The 22332-nt window shown below is 44.8% G+C and overlaps 1 protein-coding gene across 1 annotated transcript; it reads right to left on the bottom strand.

The window, feature by feature from the left end:
• Positions 1 to 6968: 6968 nt before the first annotated feature.
• On the bottom strand, positions 6969 to 7942 carry CUNH8orf90 (chromosome unknown C8orf90 homolog). Its single transcript, XM_087727663.1, has one exon. It carries the CDS (start codon positions 7940 to 7942, stop codon positions 7097 to 7099), a length of 846 nt encoding a protein of 281 aa, XP_087583789.1. The 3' UTR covers positions 6969 to 7096.
• Between the last annotated feature and the right edge of the window lie 14390 nt (positions 7943 to 22332).

The raw sequence follows: 22332 nt of genomic DNA on the forward strand, positions 1-22332 counted from the left end.
TCTGAGCCCTGAACTCTTAAATTGGTAAATGTCTATGGAGGTTCTTGGTCACCCAAGTCATGGTTGTCCCAAAAGTGCTTTTTCAAGAGGCAACTGGAATTTCTGGGGGGGGGAAGACGTTTCACTTCTCCTCCAAGAAGCTTCTTCAGCTTCCTCAGTTTGGATAATAGCAATAGCAATAGCACTTAGACTTATATACCGCTTCATAGGGCTTTCAGCCCTCTCTAAACGGTTTACAGAGTCAGCATATCGCCCCCAACAATCCGGGTCCTCATTTTACCCACCTCGGAAGGATGGAAGGCTGAGTCAACCCTGAGCTGGTGAGATTTCAACAGCTGAACTGCAGTCACCTTGGCACTATAAACCATGAATGTAATTAATTGGCAGGATGACACCTATTGCGATTATAGAATGGGTGCAAAAATTTGCAGAGGCAACTCTTAAAACATTGATCAATAATTCTTAACTCTTGAGAAGGCCCAGGAGTCCAAATAAGTGAATACAATTGATTAATTGCACAAAACGGGTGGGCAAAAGCTTTTTGACAGGCAAACCAAGGAGAACAATTATTTAAAATGAGGGATTTTAAGGCTGGGAAGTGGGCATCTCATTTTGTTCTGTGGAATACAAAGGCTGAATTCGCCCAGCATGTATAAACCTGGCTATACTGAGGTTTATTTTATAGGGGGGTCCTATTATGGGAAATACCTCCTCTTATAAGCTATGTGTCATCCGACAGGCCAATGTTTCTCCATCAATTTTAAGATGTGTGGACTTCAATTCCCAGAACTGCTGTGCTGGCTGAGAAATTCTGGGAGTTGAAGTCCACACATCTTAATTAACCATGCTACAATTTATTTTATGTGCGGCTGTGAAAGTTGGACCATAAGGAAGGCTGAGCACCAAAGAATTGAGGCCTTTGAACTCTGGTGCTGGAGAAGACTCCTGCGAGTCCCTTGGACTGCAAGGCGATCAAACTGGTCAGTCCTAGAGGAGATCCGCCTTGACTGCTCTTTAGAAGGCCAGATCCTGAAGATGAAATTCAAGTACTTTGACCATCTAATGAGAAGAAAGGACTCACTGGAGAAGAGCCTCATGCTGGGAACGATGGAGGGCAAAAGAAGAAAGGGACGACAGAGAATGAGGTGGCTGGATGGAGTCACCGAAGCAGTAGGCATGAGCTGAAATGGACTCCTGACATTGGTAGAGGACAGGAAGGCCTGGAGGAATATTGTCCATGGGGTTGCGATGGGTCAGACGTGATTCACAACTAACAACACAAAACGTACTAGTGCCAGGGTTCCAAGAAGCACCCCCAACGAAATAGAACCCCAAGACTTGAGAAAAGATGGCTTGCAGGTCTGAATTAGTGGAGATATCAGTCCTTGGAAACAACAATTGGTGGGGTTCTTTTTGTTATTGTGGTTAAACAGCGTTTAACAACACACATCTGTTGAGTATTGGGTCTAAGCCCTGAACTCTTAAATTGGTAAATGCCTACGGAGATTCTCAGTCTCATGGTTGTCCCAAAGGTGCTTTTTCAAGAGTCAACAGGAGTTTTCTTGTTTTTTTCTTTGAAGATGTTTCACTTCTCCATGAAGCTTCTTCAGCTTGGATAAGAAGTGAAACGACTTCAAAAGAAAAACCGAAAACGTCCAGTTGCCTCTTGAAAAAAAAGCACCTTTGGGTCTTAAATTGGTATTTCTGCCAAGAATGGGGGTGTGGGGGTTGTGTTTTGCAGCTCGAGAGAGGCAGTGAGTTTCCCGTACATCCCTGTAAGCATTTTGGTCATATTTCTGCAAATCGGGACCACAGCCATATGAAGGGAGCACTATTGCACCCCACATTAAAAAAAAATTGAGGCTCTGTTTGCTGCAGGCTACTTCTGCTGACTGCCGGCTGCCTGCAGTTTGGCAGTTCGAATCTCACCAGGCTCAAGGTTGATTCAGCCTTCCAACCTTCCCAGGTCATTAAAATGAGGAACCAGATTGTTGGAGTCCATGTGCTGACTCTCTAAACTGCTTAGAGAGGGCTGTAAAGCATTGTGAAGCGGTAAATAAATCTAAGTGCTCTTGCTGTTCCTGGATGGCCTGTTGTTAGTTGATTGCAGTGACGTGCGGTGAGGTTTATGGCTGGTGAGGCAGCAATTTTTTTAGACGTGTGGACTTCAACTCCCAGAATTCCACAGCCAGGCATGCTCAGTTCCGATTTAAAGCAGCATTTGTTTTTCTCCTTTGCTAAGTAAGTTTCCTTCTTTCTTTTTCTTTTTCTTCTCCCTTCTCTTTCCTCCCTCTCCCCCTCTCTCCCTCTCTCCCCCCCTCTCAAACACACAAACACACACAAAGTTGAACCAGGAGGATGAAGTTTGAATTCCTCCCCCTCCCTCTCACCCACACGTACCTTTTCCAGCTGTTTCAGAGAGGATTTCAACTCTGCTCTTGCCTGCCATCATGAAAAGAAAAAAAAAGGAAAAGGAAAAAGGCAAGAGCTGAGGTCAGGCTGGGCTAGTTGCTGCCAGAGTCACCATGGATGACTCTGCTTAGTGCTTAACTGTTTAAAAAAGCCTCTAAAAAAGCACCCTCTACAGGAGGAGGCAGGAGAATGACGTGCCTCATCTACATCAGGAATTTTTCGGCTTTTAACCCTTGCTTAACTCTGCTCGAGTGATCATAAAACACCAGACTAGATGAGGCACATCGTTCTCCCGCCGCCTCCTGTAGAGGGCACTTTTTAGAGGCTTTTTTAAACAGTTAAGCACTAAACAGAGTCATCCATGGTGACTCTGGCAGCAACTAGCTCAGCCTGATCTTAGCTCTTGCCGTTTTCCTTTTACATTTTTTTTCCTTTCGGCTGTGACCAGGGGGGCTTTTGCCCAGGTTCGCCTGGTGCACCAGCTGCGGCCCTACCTGGACTGGGAGGCACTTCAAATGGTCACTCATGCTCTCGCCACCTCTAGGCTTGACTACTGCAATGTGCTTTACTTGGGGCTGCCCCTGAAGAGTGTTCGGAGACTACAATTGGTCCAGAATGCAGCCGCGTGAGCGATATCGGGTGTACCTAGGTACACCCATGTTACACCCATCCTCCGCGAGCTGCACTGGCTTCCCATCGGTCTCCGAATGCGCTTCAAGGTGCTGGTCATTATCTTTAAAGCCCTACATGGCCTAGGACCTGGATATCTGCGGAACCGCCTCCTGCCACATACCTCCCAACAACCCATAAGATCCCACAGGCTGGGCCTCTTTCAGGTACCGTCGACCGGGAAATGCCGGTTGGCGACTACTCGGGGGAGATCTTTCTCTGTAGCTGCCCCGGTCCTGTGGAATGATCTACCCGCAGAGATCCGGACCCTTCCCACTCTCCCGCCCTTCCGGAAAGCCATTAAAACCTGGCTGTTCCGGCAGGCCTGGGGCTGTTGACCCCAAAATATTGTCCAGCCCCATTTAGAATGGAGTGCATGATGTGTCGTATTTTATATCTATCTTTCTTCCCTGTATCTTATCTTATTTTATTTTCATTTTTTATTATTTTTGTATTGTAAGCCGCCTGGAGTCCTACGGGATCGGGCGGCATATAAATGTTATTAAACTCAAACTCAAACTCATTCTTTTCATGACGACAGTGGTGAGGCTCTGCCTCCCCTGACTGCATGCCCCTGGTTGATTGTACGCTGATGTCCACCCTTCAAAGTAGACTAGAGTAGGAAACCAGTTTCATGAAATGCTACTGCTGTTTATTTTTTCCCCAAAGAGGCTTTTTTCAAGAGACAACTGGTCTTTCTTGAGTTTTTTTTTTTTAAAGAGGTTTCCCTTCTCATCCAAGAAGCTTCTTCAGCTCTGACTGGATGGTAGTGGGGAATGGAAGTCAGAAGAGAAGAAGCTTCTTGAGTGAGAAGCGAAATGTCTACCGGAAAAAAATAATAATCAAAGAATCCAGTTGCCTCTGGAAAAAAGCACCTTTGGGGCAACCGTGACTTACGACCGTTTTTCACCCTTAGCGACTGTGGCAGCATCCCCATGGTCACGTGGCCAAAATTCAGACGCTTGGCAACCGGCACAGATATTTATGGCGTTTGCATTATCCCGGGGTTATGGGATTCCCCTTTTGCGAGCTTCTGATAAGCCAAGTCAATGGGGAAGCCAGATTCAATTAACAACCGGGTGACTAATTGAACAACTGCAGAGATACACTTAAGGAAAAGTCGTAAAATGGGACACAACTCCCTTAACAAGTTTCTCATTTGGCAACATGAATTCTGGGCTCAATTGTGGTCATAAGTCGAGGACTACCTGTAGTTACAGAGAAATAAAGAGTCTGAATGTGTGTGCCCCCCCCCCCCGCCTGCTTTCCTCTTTGTGAGAATGAGGGTATTGGCTGAGAAGCTTTCTCAGAGTACATTTCTGTCCTGGACTCAAGTTTCATTTATCTGAACGTTGTCTCAGTAGGTGTTCCTGCCACCAGAGCAGCCTATTTGTGAATCAATGGGTAGCCTTTTCTCACAGAAGCCATTTTGTGAAGCTGCTCATGACATACTGAGAGCCGAGGTGGCGCAGTGGTTAAATGCAGCACTGCAGGCTATTTCAGCTGACAGCAGTTCTGCAGTTCGGCTGTTCAAATCTCACCGGCTCAAGGTTGACTCAGCCTTCCATCCTTCCGAGGTGGGTAAAATGAGGACCCGGATTGTTGTTGGGGGCAATATGCTGACTCTGTAAGCCGCTTAGAGAGGGCTGAAAGCCCTATGAAGCAGTATATAAGTCTAACTATAACTGCTATTGCTATACTAACAAAAAATCACCAGGTAGCCTACAACTCAAAAAATAGCAATAGCGCTTAAACTTATATACTGCTTCACAGGGCTTTACAGCCCTCTCTAAGCGGTTTACAGAGCCAACCTCTTGCCCTCAACAATTTGGGTCCTCATTTTACCCACCTCGGAAGGACAGAAGGCTGAGTCAACCTTGAGCCTGATGAGACTGGAACTGCCAAACTGCAGGCAGCTGGCAGTCAGCAGAAGTAGCGGTTTACAGAGCCAACCTCTTGCCCTCAACAATTTGGGTCCTCGTTTGACCCACCTCGGAAGGATGGAAGTCTGAGTCAACCTTGAGCCTGGTGAGACTCGAACTGCCAAATTGCAGTAGCCTGCGGTACTGCATTCTCATCACTGCGCCACCGTGGCTCTAAAATTGCCTAAAGTTACAACCCTTATGGTCCTGTTTTACAATTAACAGGGAAAAGAAATGCTGTAGAAAAGAGATCCTGGCCCACAGAATATTTAGGCAACATAGTCTAAAAAAACTGGATTTTGTTTTGGTGAAACTGGGCAAGACTGCTGGATTCTGTGCAAGCAAGAAATAGATGGTGATTTACTGATAAATACTGATTAACAAGTGCGTCCTCATTTACAACCCACGTGCAGAGATAAACTCATCCTCCTAGATTAACTTCTTGATTATCTGATGAGAAGAACCCAAATCTTTGGTGAGAAAGTTTTTAAAAAAATAGGCTGGCTGGGGAATTCTGGGAGTGGAAATCCGCAAGTCTTAAAGTTGCCAATTTTGGGGAGCCTGATTTAGAGGGAGAAATAGCTAGTGAAGGTGGCCTGCTTTTATCTTCTTTTAATGACCCCATAATCCCTTGCGGGGTGGAGTCTGGGCAACTGAATGGAGCTGAGTGTTTATTGGCCGGATGCCCTTCCTGTCGCCAATGCAGACTTCCGTTCCCCTCCCCCCCCGCAGATATATTCTCATTGTGCCCAGAGAGAGAAATATTTGCCTCTATCTAGGATCAAACTCACAGCCTCCCAATGGTGAGGTGAGAGCTCAACCTCTAGGCCACCGCACCACTCCGAAGGTGACCCATTTTGCTTGCCTTAAAACTAAGGGTGGGTTCCTGCCAGTTCTAACCTCTTCTATAGAAGAGGTTCCACAAATCTACAGTGCCGTTTAGAAACAGTTCCATCTCCCTCCTCCCGCCCATTCGCACATCATCAAGATGAAGAGCGAGAGGAGGAATTCTGGGAGTCGAAGTCCACAAGTCTTAAAGCTGTCAAGTTTGAACACCCCTGGGTTTTTTTTCTAAAGGGTTAGGGGTGCAAGGTTCTTGTAACTTGACAGCTTTAAGACTTGCACACTTCAATGCCAGAGTTCCTGAGCCAACATGACTGGAGGAGGAATTCTGGGAGTTGAAGTCCACAAGTCTTAAAGCTGTCAAGTTTGAACACCCCTGGGTTTTTTTTCTAAAGGGTTAGGGGTTCAAGGGTCTTGTAACTTGACAGCTTTAAGACTTGCACACTTCAATGCCAGAGTTCCTGAGCCAACATGACTGGAGGAGGAATTCTGGGAGTCGAAGTCCACAAGTCTTAAAGCTGTCAAGTTTGAACACCCCTGGGTTTTTTTTCCTAAAGGGTTAGGGGTGCAAGGGTCTTGTAACTTGACAGCTTTAAGACTTGCACACTTCAATGCCAGAGTTCCTGAGCCAACATGACTGGAGGAGGAATTCTGGGAGTTGAAGTCCACAAGTCTTAAAGCTGTCCAGTTTGAACACCCCTGGGTTTTTTTTCCTAAAGGGTTAGGGGTGCAAGGGTCTTGTAACTTGACAGCTTTAAAACTTATGTGCTTCAAATGCCAGAGTTTCTGAGCCAACATTTTGGTTGCTAAACAAGAGCTTTGTTAAGTAAGTTTCAGCACATTTTACAAGTGGGCCACGTCCACTAAGTCACATGGCTGGCAAGCCACTCCCACAAAGCAGGCCACACCTACAGAAGAGGTTCTAAAAAAATTTGAAACCCACCACTACTTAAAACTCTCATCTCAAAAGCTCCACCGCATAGAAGGCAGTCTTTTTATTATTCCAAATAGTGGGATATAGATTGCAAGATTAAGGTTTGCTCCCTTTGCTGAAACATTTGGTGGTACAACGGCAGGTTGATATTAAGCTTTTAGCTTTCCAAATTAAAAAAAAAATCAGAGTTTAACTTGGTTATCCCAGCAGTTATGGAGGATATTTCTCAAAAAAACAATCATTCTCTGTTGTACAAAATACAATTTTTTAAAAAAAAATCCACTTGTTAAGTACGATATGCTGAACGTTGGGGATGTTAAAATGCTCCATGTTGCGTAGGGTTCATAAACTGAAGGCTGATTGGCTGCATTGCAGCCGAATTGGGAAGGCCGATGGGGGCGGGTTGGATGGTCTGGTGCCCTTTGTTGTCCTGCAGGAGGAAAGATGGCTCGGCAGGTGCGGCCATGCACGGCACACTGGTGATCACCATGATATCTGGCCGCAACGGGGAGCTGGTTTCTGGTGGAGCCGGTAGCCCCACTGCCCCAGTGAGGGAGGCTTTGCTGGCGTAGCTGAGCGCCAGCTGCTCCAACCGCCTCTTCTTGAAGAAAGCCTGGGTGGTGGCGTGCAGCGGTTGGAGAAGACGAGGGATGGGTTGTCCCGGATGTAAGAAGAAATCGAAGCCGGAGCAATCGGCGGGATCGTAGGCCAACTGGCGGGACCCTTCAGTTTCACCCGGCCAGGCGAAAGGGAATGGGAGCGTAAAATCTTCGGTGAGGACCCGTATGGCAAAGTCGTCTTCCTTCCCAAATTCCTTGTAGGCCCTTTGGATGCTGTGGAAATGCTCTTCCCATTTTTTCATGTCTCCATCGTAGATGTCCGGGAAGGAACCTGGGAGAGTCTGAAAGAGCCTAGAGAGGGTGGGGCCAGCTGGCGAACCGGACAAGCTGTAGATGACTCCGGTTGGGGTGCTGGCCGAAGTTGTCTGGTTGAAGATGGGTGCTGGCTGGAGAGAGGTTAGCGACGGGGGAAGCAGGAAGTCTTGTGAGCCGCTTCCGAGTTCTCCTCCAGACTTGGATCCGCTCCCTGCAGTGGGAAGGGGCTTTCCCTGTTGCAGGGAAGCCAGGGGGCCTGAAATCCCTTCATCACCTAGGTGAAACATAAGATAAAAAGACAGCAAAGGTTCAACTAAATTTCAGCAACCCCATTTGTTAGAGACGTTCTCTGACGCTCTTTGAAGAAGACAACAGTGATAGCGCGTAGACTTATATACTGCTTCACAGTGCTTTTACAGCCCTCTCTAAGCGGTTTACAGAGTCAAGCCTATTGCCCTACAGTCTAAATCCTCATTTTACTGACCGTGGAAAGATGGGTCAACCTTGAGCCTGTGAGATTCAACCTGCCAAATTACAGTCAGCCGGCAGTCAGCAGAAGTAGCCTGCAGTATTGCTAGAGTTGGTATTCAGCCAGTTCGGACCGGTTCACCAGAACTGGCAGCAGAAATCACAGGTGGGCCCGTCCGCCCACCTTGGCTCTATGCCGTCTTATTTAGGCACTTTTTTGAGGCCGGGTGCACGCACGGAAGGCACGCAAGCGAAGCGCATGCATGGAAGGCCGGGCGCATGGACGGAAGGAGTGCATGCGAAGCGAGTGGGCGTGTGCGCGCGGCGAACCAGGTAACAAAATGTGAAACCCACCGTTGGGTACTGCACTGCACCACCACGGCTCACCACAGTAAATAGCCCCTCCCAAATATTTCTCCTGCGATACAATAAATAGCAGAAAACCTTCAAGTAGCCAAAGAGTTTTGTTGGATGGTGTGGTCTCTGTCCATGAAACAGGAGCTTCTTGTTCAGCCTTTGCTAATGGATTCAGAAGAGAAGAATTTGCTGGCACTCGCGAAGGAGGACTAGGACGGAACTATCCCTAAAACTTGTGGATTTTTGGTTAGATATGAGTGGTTGCAGGACAGCAAAAGAAGAATCTTGATTAGCTGAAGGCCTATCAGAATGAAGGGTGGCTCAGTGGCTAAGACGCTGAGCTTGCTGATCAGCAGTTTGGCAGTTTGAATTCCTAGTGCCGCGTAACGGAGTGAGCTCCTGTTCCTTGTCCCAGCGTCTGCCAACCTAGCAGTTCGAAAGCATGTAATGGAATAGAGTTATGGATAGCAATAGCACTTATACCCTCTTTCCAGTGCTTTACAGCCCTCTCTAAATGGTTTACAGAGTCAGCCTATTGGCCCCCAACAATTTTGGGTCCTTATTTTAACCCGTCTCGGAAGGATGGAAGGCTGAGTCAACCTTGAGCTTGGTGAGATTCGAACTGCCAAATTGCAGGCTGCAGAAGTAGCCTGCAGTACTGCACTCTAGCCACTGCGCCACTGAGGTTCAATAGTTAACATCCTATTCAGTACTTGGCCTTGTTCTCTAATTGACACCGCCAAGAACTCTAGCTGTCAAACTCAATTTTGACTTGGAATTTGGGCCAACTTGTAAGGGTGAGATTTGGTCTTGCATCAGCCAGTTGCTAAGACATAAGGTATGTTTGCCATGTGGCATACTCTTAAGGCCTGTTGAGTCTTTCCTCCCTTAGTCCCTGCAAAACTCTTCACCTGGAGGATGGGATGGGCTCTCCAAAGTCTCTGCCCCCATAGAAGCCATGGTCACTCCTGGGAAGTTGATATGGAAGGGGTGGAGGGCCCATTGTTGACTGCCGTTTCCTAGGAAACTACAATGGCTTTCTGATGACATCACAGCCGATCAAAGGGGAAATGACAATGTGATGCAAATAATCAGAACTGAATGGGGCCCTGGATATTTATTTTTTTCTGTCGAGGGAAAAGAACATCTATTGGGAAATGGATCAGTGGTCTACAATCTCTTAATCCCGGATATCAAAATCACATTGTCTCACGTTGTATGCAATGCACGGAATCCTAAATCCCTACCAACCAGGTTTGCAAAGGTAATGGTTCCCCTCATGCTAGTCGTTCCCGACTCTAGGGGGCGGTTCTCATCTCTGTTTCAAAGCCGAAGAGCCAGCGCTGTTGGAAGACATCTCAATGGTCATGTGGCTGGCATGACTAAACGTCGAAGGCGCACAGAACACTATTATCTTCCCACCAAAGGGGGTTCCTATTTTTCTACTTGCATTTTTACGTGCTTTCGAACTGCTAGGTTGGCAGAAGCTGGGACAAGTAACAGGAGCTCACTCCATTACCCAGTGCTAGGGATTCGAACTGCTGAACTGCTGACCTTCTGATCAACAAGCTCAGCGTCTTATCCACTGAGCCACCTTTTTTACATTTTTTATACAAATTCTTATTTGTCTTTTGAACTGTTATCCTCAGTTGTTTTTCTGTTACATAGAAAGATGAATCAAATGGTCCCATTTTCCATTTGTGCTAGTCATTCCCGACTGTAGGGGGCAGTGCTCAACTCCATAGTCATGTGGCTAAAGTCATGACTAAAACAAAGGCACACGGAATGCTGTTACCTTCCCACCAAAGGTGGTTCCTATTTTTCTACTTGCATTTTTACGTGCTTTCGAACTGCTAGGTTGGCAGAAGCTGGGACAAGTCACGGGAGCTCACTACGCTACACAGCACTAGGGATTCGATATAATTCGAGATAGCCATACACAATGCTTTACTGTGCCACACACTCTCCCCCACCCCCCAAATTGCCTGTTGCCCTGGGTTCTGGGTTGGTTCGATGTAGAATAGACTGGCCCAGGCCTTAATGGCTCATTAACAAAGGAGGGGGGGCAGACTTTCTGCCTCCTTTTTAGGGGAAATATTCTGCCCTTTTAATATTTCCTAAAATATCTCATATTCCTAGGGGTGGGTGCTAACTTCCTATAGGTCACTTAATAAACTGTCGTAAGCCAAGGACTTCCTGCACAGCAACTTCGCCCAACCTGAGTGCTTTCCAGATGTGCCAATTTCCCAGAATTCTTCCACCAGCATGGCCGTTGCAGAAGATTTTCCAAGCCTGAAATCTGCGAATCTGGAAGAAAGGGTGGGAAAAGCTGAGCTAGAAATTAAAGGGGAGAGCCGTCCCAGCCATCAAATTTCTTTGACATCAACTTAAAGATCTCAACAATAATTACTGGTGTCTTTAACAATTGTGGTGGCGGGAACTCAACTTGTAAAATGTTTTGAGTGTTTTGTGCAGTCTTTTTTGCTTTATCCACTAGGTGGCAGCAAAACCCAACAGTTCGCCTTTCCCAAATTCAAAGTGAATTCTGTGGATGAACTGTTTACAATACTTTGAGCAAAAGAGACAGATCCTTCAGTTAATAATTATAAATAAAATATGCTCCATGCTTCAAGAGCCAAGGTGGCGCAGTGGTTAAATGCAGCACTGCAGGCTACTGCTAGATCAGCAAGTCAGCGGTTCAAATCTCACTGGCTCAGGGTTGACTCAGCCTTCCATCCTTCCGAGGTGGGTAAAATGAGGACCCAGATTGTTGGGGGCAATATGCTGACTCTCTGTAAACCGCTTAGAGAGGCCTGAAAGGCCTATGAAGCGGTATATAAGTCTACTGCTATTGCTATATTGCTATTGCTATAAACCCACTTTCTTCTGACGCTGGTTTCCTTACTAACGTAAAGGCTGATAACATCGTACTCAGGGGTAGGATTCAGAAAGTTTGGACCAGTTCGGGCAAACTGGATGCTAATTTTACATCTGGTTCCCCGAACTGGTAATTGAAACTGGCCCCACCCACCCCACCCCTCCCATGCAGCCTGTTTTGGATGCCAGGTAAGTGCAGGACCCGCGCGGAGCCTGTGGGAGGGCGAAAAACGGGCATCCTGGAAGTTCCACAAGTCCAGAACTGGGCCCTTTTCTGGCTTCCGGAGCCTGGGGAAGCCATTTTCGCCCTCAGAGGCTCAAAGACAGCCTCTAGAGCCTGGGGATGGCAAAAAGCGGGCCTCCCAGAAGCTCCGGAAGTCTGAAAACTGGCCCATTTCAACTTCCGAAGCCCAAAGGAGGCCATTTTCACCCTCCTGGAGGCTCGAGTTAAACCTCCAGACCCTGGGGAGAGAAAAAAATTCCCCCCACACTTTGGTGCAGGATGCTGAGTAGGCCACGCCCACCATGGCCACACCCACCCAACAACCAGGCAGTGAACTGGTTGCTAAAATTTTTTTAATCCCACCCCTTATTGTACTATATAGCAATAGCAGTTAGACTTATATACCGCTTCATAGGGCTTTCAGCCTTCTCTAAGCGGTTTACAGAGTCAGCATATTGCCCCCAACAATCCGGGTCCTCATTTTACCCACCTCGGAAGGATGGAAGGCTGAGTCAACCCTGAGCTGGTGAGATTTGAACAGCCGAACTGCTGAACTGCAGTCAGCTGAAGTAGCCTGCAGTGCTGCACTCTAACCACTGCACCACCTCGGCTCCATATATTACCGTTTCCTGCAAGGAAATCACCTTAAAATCGACCTGGTTCTAAAATCCTGCACTAATTGCTGTAAAATCAGGCAAGTTTCTCCTTCTGAGAGCCGTCTAATTTTCCTTTAAATTGCATCCATTTTTTTTAAAATAGTCATTTATTTAGCTGTCCATGTGGAATCCATGCAACACAACGGGAGATTATGTGAAAATCTCTTGGGCGGCGGGGGGGGGGGGGGGAGAAGATTGAATAGATTCTGGAGTTCTGAAAAGTTCTGACTGATGCATTCTGATTCCTTTGGGGTAAAAGCAGAGGTGGCCAACCTTGGAAACTTTTCATATTTGTGGGCTTCCATTCCCAGAATTCCCCAACCAGCAAGCCAGCCAGGGTGAGGAATTCTGGGACTTGAACTCCACAAATCTTAAAAGTTGCTAGGGTTGGAAAAAACCCCGGAGATAAAGTGACAATAACATGACCACAACATGAGGATAGAATTCTTGCCTTCTGAATACTTTTTTAAAAAATAAATGTTTTTATTGTACATTTTCCATTTATTCTGCATCACAATTTCAGTTTTGCAACACCGTTATACTGGTTGCATCAAGTCCTTTTTGAATATATACATGGTGTTATACGGCCTAATTGTAACCGTTATTCTCTTAATCACATAGTATAATCTCTTTTTAAATACATGATATTGTTAAAGTGACCAGATTTTGACATTGGTAAAGTAGGACACCATTGACCGGGGAGGTGGTGGTGGTGGTTCTTGATTAACAATTTGGTCTTTATGGTCTGGTCATCTTCCCCTTGTGGGGGGAGGGGGCTCACCTGGTCATCATCTGGGACCACCACGCGCGCCGCTACACCAACCGGTACTTGATCATGATGTTCCAGGGGCTCTGTGGGGGAGGGGGGAGAAAGAGGGAGGGGTCAGAGGGGGGGTCTGTTTTCTTGCTTTAACATTTTAATATCTTCAATGAAAGTACTGAGATATAGAGAGAGGTTAGACAGAGTGTCTTTTGTCTTGCCCCAGTTAGGATTTCTTAAACAAATCCACTGCGCTTTCAACATGAAGCCAAAATTGGGACTTTTTAACAACGCCGCGGGACGTGGGACAAATTGTTCAAAAGCGGGATTGTCCCGCCAAAAGCAGGACATCTGGTCACCTTAGATATTGTACAACATAGTTCTGTCCATTATTTCCATAGTTGTGCCATAACACTCTATACCTTTATCACTCTATTCATTTTAATCTATTTTGGGGTACAGTCCAATAATACTATTGCTTACAAAATACAGTCTTATGTACCATATTTTTCAGAGTATAAGATGAACCTTTTTTCCACAAAAAGGAGGCTGAAAATCAGGGTGCGTCTTATACACCGAATATAGCATTTTTTTGCCTCCCAAAGCCCCACCCCTTCACCAAAATGGCCATGCATAGGTAGACCGCTCCTGGGGGCTGGGGAGGGAAGAAATTAGCAAAAAATGGGCCATTTTTGCCCCCCAGCCCCTAGCAGCATTGTATAAGCATCCATAAGGCTATGCATGCAATGTTTTTTACAAAAAAAAGGAGCCTGTTTTCATGAAAAATGGGCTGTTTTTTGCTCGTTTTTGGCCCCACACCCCCAGGAGCACTCTGCAAGCTGCCCCCCAAGGGAATTCATGTCTTTTTTTTCTTTTTTTTAAAGAAACCGGCCTGTTTTTGTGAGAAACAGGCCGTTTTTGGGAGGTTCACAGAGTGCAAAAAAGAATTATTATTTTTTTGCTTTGGGAAAGCTCTTAAGTTAGAGTGATTGATGAGAATTAGATTGATCAAGTGCTGTGCCAGCAGAAACAAAGTCTTAGGTGCTGCAGATTGTCAGTGATTTCCTTCTCCAGCACATGGATAAATATACCTGGAAACATCTACCTACCTACCTACCCCCCCCCCCTCTCTCTCTCTCTCTCTACCTACCTACCTACCTACCTACCTACCTACCTACCTACCTACCTACCTACCTACCTACTGTATTTCTCTCTCTCTCTCTTTCTCCTTCTATCTACCTACCTACCTACTCTCTCTCCCTACCTATCTACTGTATTTCTCTCTCTCCTTCTCCCTACCTATCTACTGTAGTTCTCTCTTTCTATTTCTCCCTCTCTATTCCTCTACCTATCTACCTATACCCTTTCTGTATCTCCCTACCTACCTACTGTATTTCTCTATTTCTCTATATATATATTTCTCTCTCTATCCCTTTATCTACCTACCTACCTACCTACCTATCTACCTACTTACCTAATTACTCTCTCTCCCTACCTACCCACTGTATTTCTCTCTCTTTCTTTCTCTCTCTATCCCTCTATCTATCTACTTACTTTTTTTAAAAAAATTACCTCTTCAAGACCTTGGTGCGTCTTATACTCCGAAAAATATGGGTATATTTTTATACCTGTATTTGTTTCTAATTTGTTAATTTTCTTTCATTGTTGGTTTTTCTCTGGATACTTGTATCACCACCGTTACAACAAGCATTTTCAGTGGAAACTCCCTTGTTTATAACACTATCCCCTTTTTCTAATCCAGTTTGCCTGTCCCAATCTGTAATGGAGAGTTTTGTCCATTTTATTAAGTTATCTTGCCTGGAATGCCTTGGTTCATGTTGTCACTAAAAGTTGATTGTTCCTTTTTATCTCTGGTTTATTTTGCCATTTAGATTATTATCTTCTGTTATTATATTGCTGGCCAGATATGGGAGAGACCTTTAAAACTTGGCTAAAGAGCTTCCCAACCCCTTGCCTATGCAAAAGAAAAATAATTAAAAGGTATTAAGATAATCGAAAGGTGGGAGAACACCTGGTTTGAAATCACAAATGGCCTTTGAAAAATTCTCTGCTTGGTTTGTCATCAGATAAATTAGAGCATGAAATCATCTATTTTCTTTTAAAAGTCAGGTTCACCATCAGAAAAATGAAGCACATGTTAATGTAATATTTTTTTTCCAGGTGAATTAACAATAAGAAGGGAACCTAGGCTTTTAATGATGACAATTTTGAATATGTTTGAATAAAATGGTGATGGCTTTAAAACTAACATATAGAAATATTGAATAAGCAAAAGATTGAAGAGTATAATTTAATATAAATATGTATATTATTAGTATAACCATATATGTTTGTTAAAATGTAACAAATATGACTATCAACATTTTATTTGTAGTAAAATTAATGATATGCAGAATTTGATTGGCAAGAAAACAACATTGAATTATTGAATAAGATAATAATGATAAAAATTAAAATGTGTATTATTACTATTATTAGATTTATATAACTTGTCAAATATAACTAAGATGAACATTGTTTTATTCATTTTAAAATGGGATTAGAAAGGGTATATTTTTAAAATATAACAGTGGAATAATTAAAAATTAGAAAGGGGAACAAAGGAAGATTATAATCCAATATAAATCAGTGTATTACTATTAGAATTATATAAGTTTGTTAAACATGACAAATACAATTATTGGTATTCTATCTGTAGTAAAAAGAGTGATATCAAGAATATGGAGATTGGCAAAAATATATATATATGGAAATATTGAATAATTAAGAAAAGATTATAATTCAATAAAATGGTTCCACCACAAAACCGCGGTAGACTAAAGCGCGTGTGACTAAAGCGCGGTGACAAAACCGCACCGTCAAAACCGCGCGACAACAGCACGCCGACAACAGCGCGCCGACAGAAGCGCGCTGTAACATAACCCTAACCCTAACCCTAACCCTAAAAATAACCCTAAACCTAACCCTAAACCTAACGCTAAACCTACCCTAAACCTACCCTAAACCTAACCCTAAACCTAACCCTAAACCTTACCTTAAGTTAAATCGCGCTTCTGTCGGCGCGCTGTTGTTGGCGCGCTGTTGTTGGCGCGCTGTTGTTGGCGCGCTTTTGACATCGCGGTTTTAGCGCCGCGGTGTTGTCGGCACGCTTTTGACGTTCGCGGTTATGTCGTGCCACGCAATAAAATATGTACATTACTACTAAAAGTCTATAGGATTGTTAATTGTGTTGAATAAGAAGGGTATTGTTTTATTTGTACTAAAACTTTGGTTCCACCCTGTTAACACGATGTGCTTGTACAAAAATAAAAAAAACTTTTTCAAAACAAAAAGAGAAGAAAACGAAGCACATGAAGAAATCAAAGGAAAATAGACTTTGATTTCTTCTGCGCAACATCTCTTGATAATAAGAAATAATCCACCTTTCTGTCAATGTTTTCCAAGAACTGGACAACTGGATGGGAGATAACCATACACAATGCTCTACTGTGCCATACACTTACCCCAAAATAGCCTGTTGCCCTGGGTTAACCTCATTCTCCTTGGCTTGATGTGGCCACCAAATGATGTCTTCCATGCCCAGTCCTTAAAAAATAATAAAAGTCTGAAAAATTTGTAAAGTGCCGTTCAACCTTTGCCTGCCTCCAAGAGGTCCCGCACTGGTTGGGATGAGGTGCTGGCCTTGGAGTTGGTTGTCTACTTCTGGTTCTCAAGCTCCAGCCTCTGCTTCACCAATTGTACAATACAACACACCATTTACAACATTCGGATATTTATTGATTGCTGGGAGAAATATCCATGTGGTTGAGTTCCAAGCCAGGAGAAAGATACTGGAAACATGGAGGCTGTTTGGAAAGATGGTTTATTGATGAAGCAGGACCACCAAACCCCTTGCGATTCTGGGCAGCTGGACAAAATGAAGTTGAGAGTTGGGTGGGTTTTTATACCTGCTTTTGGGCTTTGCATTTGAGCTTCCTCTTCCTGTGCAAGAATATGCCCTTTAATATTCTATTGGCTGGTCTCAGATTCCTATGGGGTCAAGTAGGGGTCATAGCTGGCTCTATGGGCAAGAGAGGAAATGCAAATCCTAGGTCCTTGTCTGGGCTAATCTGGGCAGCCTCTGGCTTATTGTTTCTCTGATCTCCCAGGTGAAGTTGGGACTGTTCTAGGAGTGGTACTGTCAGCTCCTCTCCATTAGTTAATTAGGAAAGAATGACCATGAGACTCCATGCGTAGAAATCAAATGTACTTTTACTAATTAAAAATGGTTAAAGGCAATGCATAGCGAAGTCTGGTTAATTAGGCGCGAAAACAGTTGATATATAGAATAGCCCATTCCCCACCCCTTGGCATCATAGACCCAGTCCAATCATAAGTCTTCCAAATGTCAGGTGCAAGATAACTTCAAAAGGCATTACGAAGATGGAATGTCGGTGCCGTTAGAGCTGGCGGGAAACACCCACGCATGCGTAGTCCAATCAATCGGTAGACTCCAGAAACTTCCACCAGCACAATGAGTAACCCCTCCCAAATACCATGCCCTCCCTCCCCGTTTCATGGCAGCTGAAGCAATAGCAAAGCAGAAGCTGATAGGTACAATGAGGGGGCTTTGGGCTGCTCTGGGCTGCTTCTAATCCTACCATTCTGCCTTTGTTTCAAAATATCCTGTCTTGAGTGGATTACCAAAGATGTATTTCTGAAAGGTGGCCTTCTCAGTTTCTGCTTGAGGGCAGGGAGACGGATTGGTTTCTGAATAGGCTGGCTCAATCTTTCTTAATGGGCACCCAATATCTGCTGGGAGCTATTAAGAAAGACTGCTTCCTGCCTCTAACCACCCCTACCCCCATTTTTCCATTTCTCATTTAGGGAAATATAATATTCCGCCTTTTTAAAAATTCCTCTAAATATTTCATTTTTCTAGGAAGGGCTGGGTCGCTTCCCACACTATTCATTAGTCATCATAACTCTGTACTTTATTACATTATAAGGTAAAGGTCACCGTTGCACATATGTGCTAGTCATTCCCGACTGTAGGGGGCAGTGCTCAACTCCGTAGTCATGTGGCTAAAGTCATGACTAAAACGAAGGCGCACGGAACGCTGTTACCTTCCCACCAAAGGTGGTTCCTATTTTTCTATATGAGGAAATAACTCATTTTTGAATTAGATGAAAGCCACAGAAACTAGCTAGAGTTGGTTTTGCTTCATGGGTGCCGAAATGATCTACTCAATAAAGTTATGTTTAAAAGGGATCTGATCATCTCGTCTTGAGGGCTTGGTTGGATTCATCAGTCGGGGCCTCGACACGGACAGCTTACAAATAGGGATGTTCTTTGAAGGACTTCCTTCAAAAGTTGCTATTTTCCTGCATGGAGTAATGGATAGGCCAAAGCCGTGTTTTTCAACCTTGATGATTTTTAAGAAGTGTGGAGGTCAACGCCAAGCATTAGTTTTAGGGAAAACTGAGCCAGCTTCAGTTTTTGCTAACTTGATCCTACATGTAAGAAAATATTCTTGACTTTAAGGGCCAGCAAAACCTTCTTCTCTTGCCTGCAAAGGAATAAGCTTTCAAGAACTGGTATACTTTCATACTTTCTTGACCTTTAGAGGGAAAGTTGTTTTGCTAGGGCTAGTAGATGTTCCAGATGCAGCAGACAGAGTCAATCCAGATGTACCTGAGGGTTGAGTACTGGATGAAAGTAAGGTAGCAGGGCGTTGTGCAAAGGAACCAGAAGAAGATTGTGGAAGGAGAGCAGAGGAAACTTGTGCTAAGGGAGCAGAGAGTGGTTGTGCTAAGGGAGCAGAGGGAGATTGTGTTAAAGGAGGAGAGAGTGGTTGTGCTAAGGGAGCAGAGGGTGGTTGTGCTAAGGGAGCAGAGGGTGGTTGTGCTAAGGGAGAAGAGGAAACTTGTGCTAAGGGAGCAGAGGGTGGTTGTGCTAAGGGAGGAGAGAGTGGTTGTGCTAAGGGAGCAGAGAGTGGTTGTGCTAAGGGAGTAGAAGAAACTTGTGCTAAGGGAGCAGAGTGGTTGTACTAAGAGAGCAGAGGGAGATTGTGTTAAGGGAGGAGAGAGTGGTTGTGCTAAGAGAGGAGAGGGTGATTGTGCCAAGGGAGTAGAGGAAACTTGTGCTAAGGGAGCAGAGAGTGGTTGTGCTAAGGGAGGAGAGAGTGGTTGTGCTAAGGGAGCAGAGGAAACTTGTGCTAAGGGAGCAGAAGGTGGTTGTGCTAAGGGAGCAGAGGAAACCTGTGCTAAGGGAGCAGAAGGTGGTTGTGCTAAGGGAGCAGAGGAAACCTGTGCTAAGGGAGCAGAAGGTGGTTGTGCTAAGGGAGAAGAGGAAACTTGTGCTAAGGGAGCAGAGGGTGGTTGTGCTAAGGGAGGAGAGAGTGGTTGTGCTAAGGGAGCAGAGAGTGGTTGTGCTAAGGGAGTAGAAGAAACTTGTGCTAAGGGAGCAGAGTGGTTGTACTAAGAGAGCAGAGGGAGATTGTGTTAAGGGAGGAGAGAGTGGTTGTGCTAAGAGAGGAGAGGGTGATTGTGCCAAGGGAGTAGAGGAAACTTGTGCTAAGGGAGCAGAGAGTGGTTGTGCTAAGGGAGGAGAGAGTGGTTGTGCTAAGGGAGCAGAGGAAACTTGTGCTAAGGGAGCAGAAGGTGGTTGTGCTAAGGGAGCAGAGGAAACCTGTGCTAAGGGAGCAGAAGGTGGTTGTGCTAAGGGAGCAGAGGAAACCTGTGCTAAGGGAGCAGAAGGTGGTTGTGCTAAGGGAGCAGAGGAAACCTGTGCTAAGGGAGCAGAGGGTGGTTGTGCTAAGGGAGGAGAGAGTGGTTGTGCTAAGGGAGCAGAGAGTGGTTGTGCTAAGGGAGTAGAAGAAACTTGTGCTAAGGGAGCAGAGTGGTTGTACTAAGAGAGCAGAGGGAGATTGTGTTAAGGGAGGAGAGAGTGGTTGTGCTAAGAGAGGAGAGGGTGATTGTGCCAAGGGAGTAGAGGAAACTTGTGCTAAGGGAGCAGAGAGTGGTTGTGCTAAGGGAGGAGAGAGTGGTTGTGCTAAGGGAGCAGAGGAAACCTGTGCTAAAGGAGCAGAAGGTGGTTGTGCTAAGGGAGCAGAGGAAACCTGTGCTAAGGGAGCAGAAGGTGGTTGTGCTAAGGGAGCAGAGGAAACCTGTGCTAAGGGAGCAGAAGGTGGTTGTGCTAAGGGAGTAGAGGAAGCTTGTGCTAAGGGAGCAGAGGAAACCTGTGCTAAGGGAGCAGAAGGTGGTTGTGCTAAGGGAGCAGAGGAAACTTGTGCTAAGGGAGCAGAGGGGGTTGTGCTAAGGGAGTAGAGGAAACTTGTGCTAAGGGAGCAGAAGGTGGTTGTGCTAAGGGAGCAGAGGAAACCTGTGCTAAAGGAGCAGAAGGTGGTTGTGCTAAGGGAGTAGAGGAAACTTGTGCTAAGGGAGCAGAGGAAACCTGTGCTAAGGGAGCAGAAGGTGGTTGTGCTAATGGGATAGAGGAAACTTGTGCTAAGGGAGCAGAGAGAGGTCGTGGAGAGGGAAATGGAGCACCAGAAGAATATTGAGGACTATAAACAGGCCCAGCTTGTACTTGGACAGCAGGGTAAGGTTGTGCAGGTAAAGATCCTTGGGGAACTGAACCAAGTGAGCTATAGGCGACAGAATTAGGTCGATTCCAATTATTAGGCACAGACTGCAGAACAGAAAAAAAACAAGGAAGAAAAATTGAAGATATAGTCACACAAACACCACCAACTACATTGAAGCCTGTGGGCGCATCTCTTTCCAGTGGCTGTCCAGCAGAGATGAGTTACATGATTTTTCCTCTGTCCTAGGAATTGACTCATTCTGCCCTCCTACTTTGGTGGATCACAGTTCTCACCAACATTATTTCCTGGAGCTGCCTGGAACTTGCATTCCCTAACATTTAACTAGTACAACTGACTTCCACAGTGTATTCTAAGAGTTGGGACTATCCCCAAATGATCCCATCTGGATTCCTGTAAATAGCTAACCATGAAGTGTATCCTTAAAAAGGGACAGGCTTATCACAACGCTAATTCTGAGGGACTTCAATCCATTGCAGGGAGCTGAATACATAGAAAACATTGGAAAGTTTAGAGTTTGGGTTTTGGGGCTGTCAAGGGAGACAGATCTGCATCTCCAGCCTTCCCCAACTTCTTTCCAGCAAGCAGATGCTTCCAGCCTCCCTGCTCTGGCAGAAAAAGCTCCTATAAGCGATTACCCATATTTTGGGGGGTATAAGACACACCTGAGTATAAGACGCACCAAGATTTTGAAGAGGCATTTTTTTTTAAAAAAAAATTGCACTCTGCAGACCTTCCAAAAACGGCCCGTTTTTCACAAAAACAGGTCCATGTGTTTTTTTTAAAAAAAAATGGCATGCAAGGCCTTTAGGAGACTTATAGAGTGCTCCTGGGGGCTGAGAGGGGGCAAAATTGAGCAAAAAATGGCCCAGTATTCACTCATTTCTGCCCTCCCCAGCACCCAGGAGCACTCTGAAAGCCTCCATTTTGGTGAAGGGGGTGGGGTTTCTAGAGGCAAAAAAAGCTGTATTCAGTGTATAAGATGCACCCAGATTTTCAGCCTCTTTTTTTGTGTGTGGGGGGGGGACTCTGAAAAATAGCAATTAAGAAGAAAAAGCAAACTGAATATTATATGATTTGGGAAGTGTTTTACCAATGGTTGGACAAACAAAAAAGGACTTTGGAAATGAAGATAGCTAAAAAGAAGTAGATAATATACTTAGAGATATAAATAAGATGAAAAAAGTTGGTATGTGTATGATGAGAATAATGATGTTTAATGTTGATATTATTACTAGAAAATATTAAGAAGAAAAATGGAGAGTTCCATAACACTTAAATGCTCAATATATTATAATATTAAACTTAGGGAAATAATGTTAATAGGAATGTGGAAGATGTAGCAAAAGAGGAATGATGTTGCACAGACATCTTTGTACCCAGATGACACACTGCATAAGAAAGATGGAATGTTTATTTTTGTAATTAAAATTAATTAAAAAGATTCGGGATCTAGTATCTAGTTTGATTGTTATTCTAGATCCTAACCATAGCTGTGGTCGGGTGAAGAAGTAAAAAAATATATATATTGAAATTAGTGAATACAAGGAGATGGGAGGTGGATAATCCAAATCACTGTTGTTCTCATGTCTAGGATTTCTAGAACAGCATTAGTCATTTTGGCAACTTTAAGATGTCTGGACCTCAGCTCCCAGAATTCTCCAGCCAACCTCATGGCTACTGAATCCTAGGAGAAGCTGGGAGTTGAAGTCCATACAATTTAAAGTTG

Source organism: Thamnophis sirtalis, unplaced genomic scaffold, assembly GCF_051295495.1.
Source record: "Thamnophis sirtalis isolate CommonGarterSnake01/CBP01778 unplaced genomic scaffold, rThaSir2_p1.2 scaffold_13, whole genome shotgun sequence".
Classification (NCBI taxonomy): Eukaryota; Metazoa; Chordata; class Lepidosauria; order Squamata; family Natricidae; genus Thamnophis; species Thamnophis sirtalis.

Bases quoted from the DNA above. Each gene is read 5' to 3' on its own strand.
- CUNH8orf90 (XM_087727663.1), bottom strand. From the start codon at position 7,942: ATGTTTCACCTAGGTGATGAAGGGATTTCAGGCCCCCTGGCTTCCCTG.